Source organism: Micropterus dolomieu, linkage group LG20 (assembly GCF_021292245.1).
Source record: "Micropterus dolomieu isolate WLL.071019.BEF.003 ecotype Adirondacks linkage group LG20, ASM2129224v1, whole genome shotgun sequence".
Lineage (NCBI taxonomy): Eukaryota > Metazoa > Chordata > Actinopteri > Centrarchiformes > Centrarchidae > Micropterus > Micropterus dolomieu.
In genome coordinates, this window is record NC_060169.1 from 29790785 (window position 1) to 29794672 (window position 3888).

A 3888-nucleotide genomic window follows, 5' to 3' on the forward strand; every position below is an offset into this window, starting at 1 on the left:
GTGGAAACTTCACACTGGACTTCAAGCATCTTGGATTGTGTGCCTCTCCATTCTTCCTCCAGACTCTGGGACCTTGGTTTCCAAATGAGATGCAAAATTTGCTCTCATCAGAAAAGAGGACTTTGGACCACTGAGAAACAGACCAGTTCTTTTTTCTTTAGCCCAGGTAAGACTCTTCTGACGTTGTTTGTTGTTCAGGAGCGGCTTGACAAGAGGAATACGACATTTGAAGCCCATGTCCAGGACCAGTCTGTGTCTGGTGGCTCTTGATGGAGTAACTCCAGCCTCAGTCCACTCCTTGTGAAGCTCCCCCACACATTTGAATTGGCTTTTCCTGACAATCCTCTCCAGGCTATGGTCATCCCTGCTGCTTGTGCACCTTTTTCTTCCACACTTTTCCCTTCCACTTAACTTTCTATTAATGTGCCTTGATACAGCACTTTGAGAACATCCAACTTCTTTTGCAATTACCTTTTGAGGCTTTCCCTCCTTCTGGAGGGTGTCAATGATGGTTTTCTGCACAACTGTCAGGTCAGCAGTCTTCCCCATGATTGTGAATTCCACTGAACCAGACTGAGAGACCAATTAAAGGCTCAGGAACCCTTTGCAGGTGTTTTGGATTAATTAGCTGATTAGATTGTGACACTTTGAGCCTACAAACCTTTTCACAATATTCTAATTTTCTGAGATTTTGAATTTGGGGTTTTCATAAACTGTACGCAATAATCATTGAAATTATTTCAAATAAAGGCTTGAAATAGCTCACTTTGCATGTGATGAGTCTATATAATATATTAGTTTCACCTTTTAAGTTGAATTACTGAAATAAATGAACTTTTGCACGATATGCTAATTTTTCGAGTTTCACCTGTATATCGGACCTCAAACATAGCGGTCCGCTCTTATTGCCAGAGGAAATAAGTTGGATAAAGTTACTGATAAACAATAAAAATGCAAGAAGCACGAGTGGCAACGCATTTTGTTTCATTTGTTGAAAATTGTAGAGGTTGTTAGCAAAAAACTGGGTCCTACCTCGATGGAGATCGTCTAAATAGCGAAAACTGCCGCCTACAGGGTCCAGACCGGTCCAGACGCGAGTTTGGACCCGGAAACAGTATTATCGAGAGTTGTGACGTCACGCCTTCACAACTGGATGGTCAAGCGTCCCGTCGATTTAAATGAGTTTAGTATTTTTTTAAAAAACATGGAACACTCCTTACGTCACTCCTGCTTTCATTTCCTTTGAAGAAAGCCGTGACGTAGCTGTTCTTTGATACGTGCCGCTGGACTATAAAAGCATTGGAAGCGCGTTTCAGATCATTTCAGCACACACTATCGTTACTCTCGGGCCGAGTTACTGAAAGAAAACACTTCAGATCATCAGATATCTCACACTTTCTGCAGAGAATTGTACAACCTGACAACTTAATATCAGAAGAAATACTATCTTATCTATTTAATCCCACTATCCACTGACATGCCAGTATTAGTTCTAGGTCTTGTGCTTCCTTGGGTCGCCAAAACTGCTGGTCATCTCATCAGCTCTGCACTGGGACTTAATCAACCCAGTACACTCAGAGTTAACCCAGCAGAACCTGTGATCCATGAATCACCTCTTGTACCACCACCAGTCCAGAAAAACTTCATCCATCGATTCATCGTCTATACCCGCTTATTCCCCTTATACAGGGTCGGGGTCCAGACAAACTTCAAGGATATAACCTGCAGTAACTCCATGTTGCTGAAAAAGTACCGCCACAAAATAATGTTGGACTGTCTGCTTAATGAAACACAGCAAACTCAACAAGAGCAGGCTGGCCCCTCTTTACTCATTTGCCCTGTGGTACCACCACAAGTCCAGAAAAACTTCATCCAACGATTCATCGTCCATACCCGCTTGTTCCCCTTATTCAGGGTCGGGGTCCAGACAAACTTCAAGGACATAACCTGCAGTAACTCCAGATTGCTGTATCTGAAAAATTACCACCACTCCATAATGTTGGACAGTCCATGTAATGAAACAGAGCAAACTCAACAAGAGCAGGCTGGCCCCTCTGCACGCACTGTAGTAACACCACAAGTCCAGACAGACTTCGAGGACCAAAACTGCAGTATTCCCAGGTGGCTGTATCAGAAAAATGGCCGCTACTCCACCGGCTTGGACTGTCAGGGTAGTGAAACAGAGCAAAAGAAACAACTTAATCAACCCAGTACACCCAGGGTTAACCCAGCAGAACCTGTGATCCATGAATCACCTCTTGTACCACCACCAGTCCAGAAAAACTTCATCCATCGATCCATCGTCCATACCTGCTTATTCCCCTTATACAGGGTCGGGGTCCAGACAAACTTCAAGGACATAATCTGCAGTAACTCCAGGTTGCTGTATCTGAAAAATTACCACCACTCCAAAATGTTGGAGAGTCCGTGTAATGAAACAGAGCAAACTCAGCAAGAGCAGGCTGGCCCCTCTGCACACACTGTAGTAACACCACAAGTCCAGACAGACTTTAAGGACCAAAACTGCAGTAATCCCAGGTTGCTTTATCCGAGAGATGGCCGCCACTCCACCGTTGTTTAATAAGTGTAAACAAGTGTATATAATATCTGTAAATATTTTTACATTTGTTATTCTATTTTTATATATTAGTATTTTTAATATTTTAATAAGTGTATATAATATCTGTAAATATTCATATATTTTTTAATTCTATTTTACATATTACTATATTTTAATTTTGATTCCACATTTAACTCTCCGTTTGTGACATGAAGGGAATACAAACATTCGATTGACAAGAGTGAATCTGGCAGCGAGAGGTTTAAACTTTCTCCTCTCTCTCTACACGTCTTTATATCTGTGACCCGACCCATCTTGCACAGTGAATAAGAGAGGCAAAAATATCGGATCACTTGCAGAAATCGCAGATTTGTTTACCAGGATTAGAGCAAAAATTGGTGAACTTTTGAGCATCAGAAAATAGAGATGTATATTTTTCCTGGGGGAAAAAAATTGTTTTTTAACAATTGGTTCTGGTTCATTCAAACTCAGATCAGCTTTTCCTGCTGAATTTGAAACTACCAGAGGACAAAATGGTGCAGTTTGTTCCAGAACGAGACAATGTATTCAGTCTTTCTTTACCATGTGCCAAGGACGATTGGGATTTAACAGCGGGAAATTTGTGCTGTTTTTTCCAAAATCAGAGCAAACATTAATGATTATTTCTCCAGGACCTATTGCAACAATTGCAGCAGATTTTTCCAGGACAGGCGCAAAAATTGCAGCTTGTTTTTCCAGGATTAGAGCAAGAATAGCAGAATGAAAATTGCTGTTGGTTTGACCAACAGCAGAGCAACAATTGCAGTTTGTTCCAGAACGAGACAATGTATTCAGTCTTTCTTTACCATGTGCCAAGGACGATTGGGATTTAACAGCGGGAAATTTGTGCTGTTTTTTCCAAAATCAGAGCAAACATTAATGATTATTTCTCCAGGACCTATTGCAACAATTGCAGCAGATTTTTCCAGGACAGGCGCAAAAATTGCAGCTTGTTTTTCCAGGATTAGAGCAAGAATAGCAGAATGAAAATTGCTGTTGGTTTGACCAACAGCAGAGCAACAATTGCAGTTTGTTCCAGAACGAGACAATGTATTCAGTCTTTCTTTACCATGTGCCAAGGACGATTGGGATTTAACAGCGGGAAATTTGTGCTGTTTTTTCCAAAATCAGAGCAAACATTAATGATTATTTCTCCAGGACCTATTGCAACAATTGCAGCAGATTTTTCCAGGACAGGCGCAAAAATTGCAGCTTGTTTTTCCAGGATTAGAGCAAGAATAGCAGAATGAAAATTGCTGTTGGTTTGACCAACAGCAGAGCAACAATTG

The 3888-nt window shown here is 41.3% G+C and overlaps 2 protein-coding genes across 2 annotated transcripts in view; one reads left to right on the forward strand and one right to left on the reverse strand.

Annotated features, from left to right (window-relative positions):
- Positions 1 to 1165, reverse strand: part of adcy7 (adenylate cyclase 7) — a 74392-nt gene extending 73227 nt beyond the window's left edge. Inside the window, exon 1 of the mRNA XM_046031904.1 lies at positions 1033 to 1165. The gene's annotated coding sequence lies outside the window, so the exon portion shown is untranslated. The remainder of the gene's footprint in view (positions 1 to 1032) is intronic.
- A 171-nt stretch (positions 1166 to 1336) lies between these two features.
- Positions 1337 to 2318, forward strand: LOC123958686 (the record flags this gene model as incomplete). Its single annotated transcript, XM_046032213.1, is given in 1 exon segment — positions 1337 to 2318. A coding segment is annotated over 1 exon segment (841 nt), but the record flags the coding sequence as incomplete, so codon positions are not given.
- Between the last annotated feature and the right edge of the window lie 1570 nt (positions 2319 to 3888).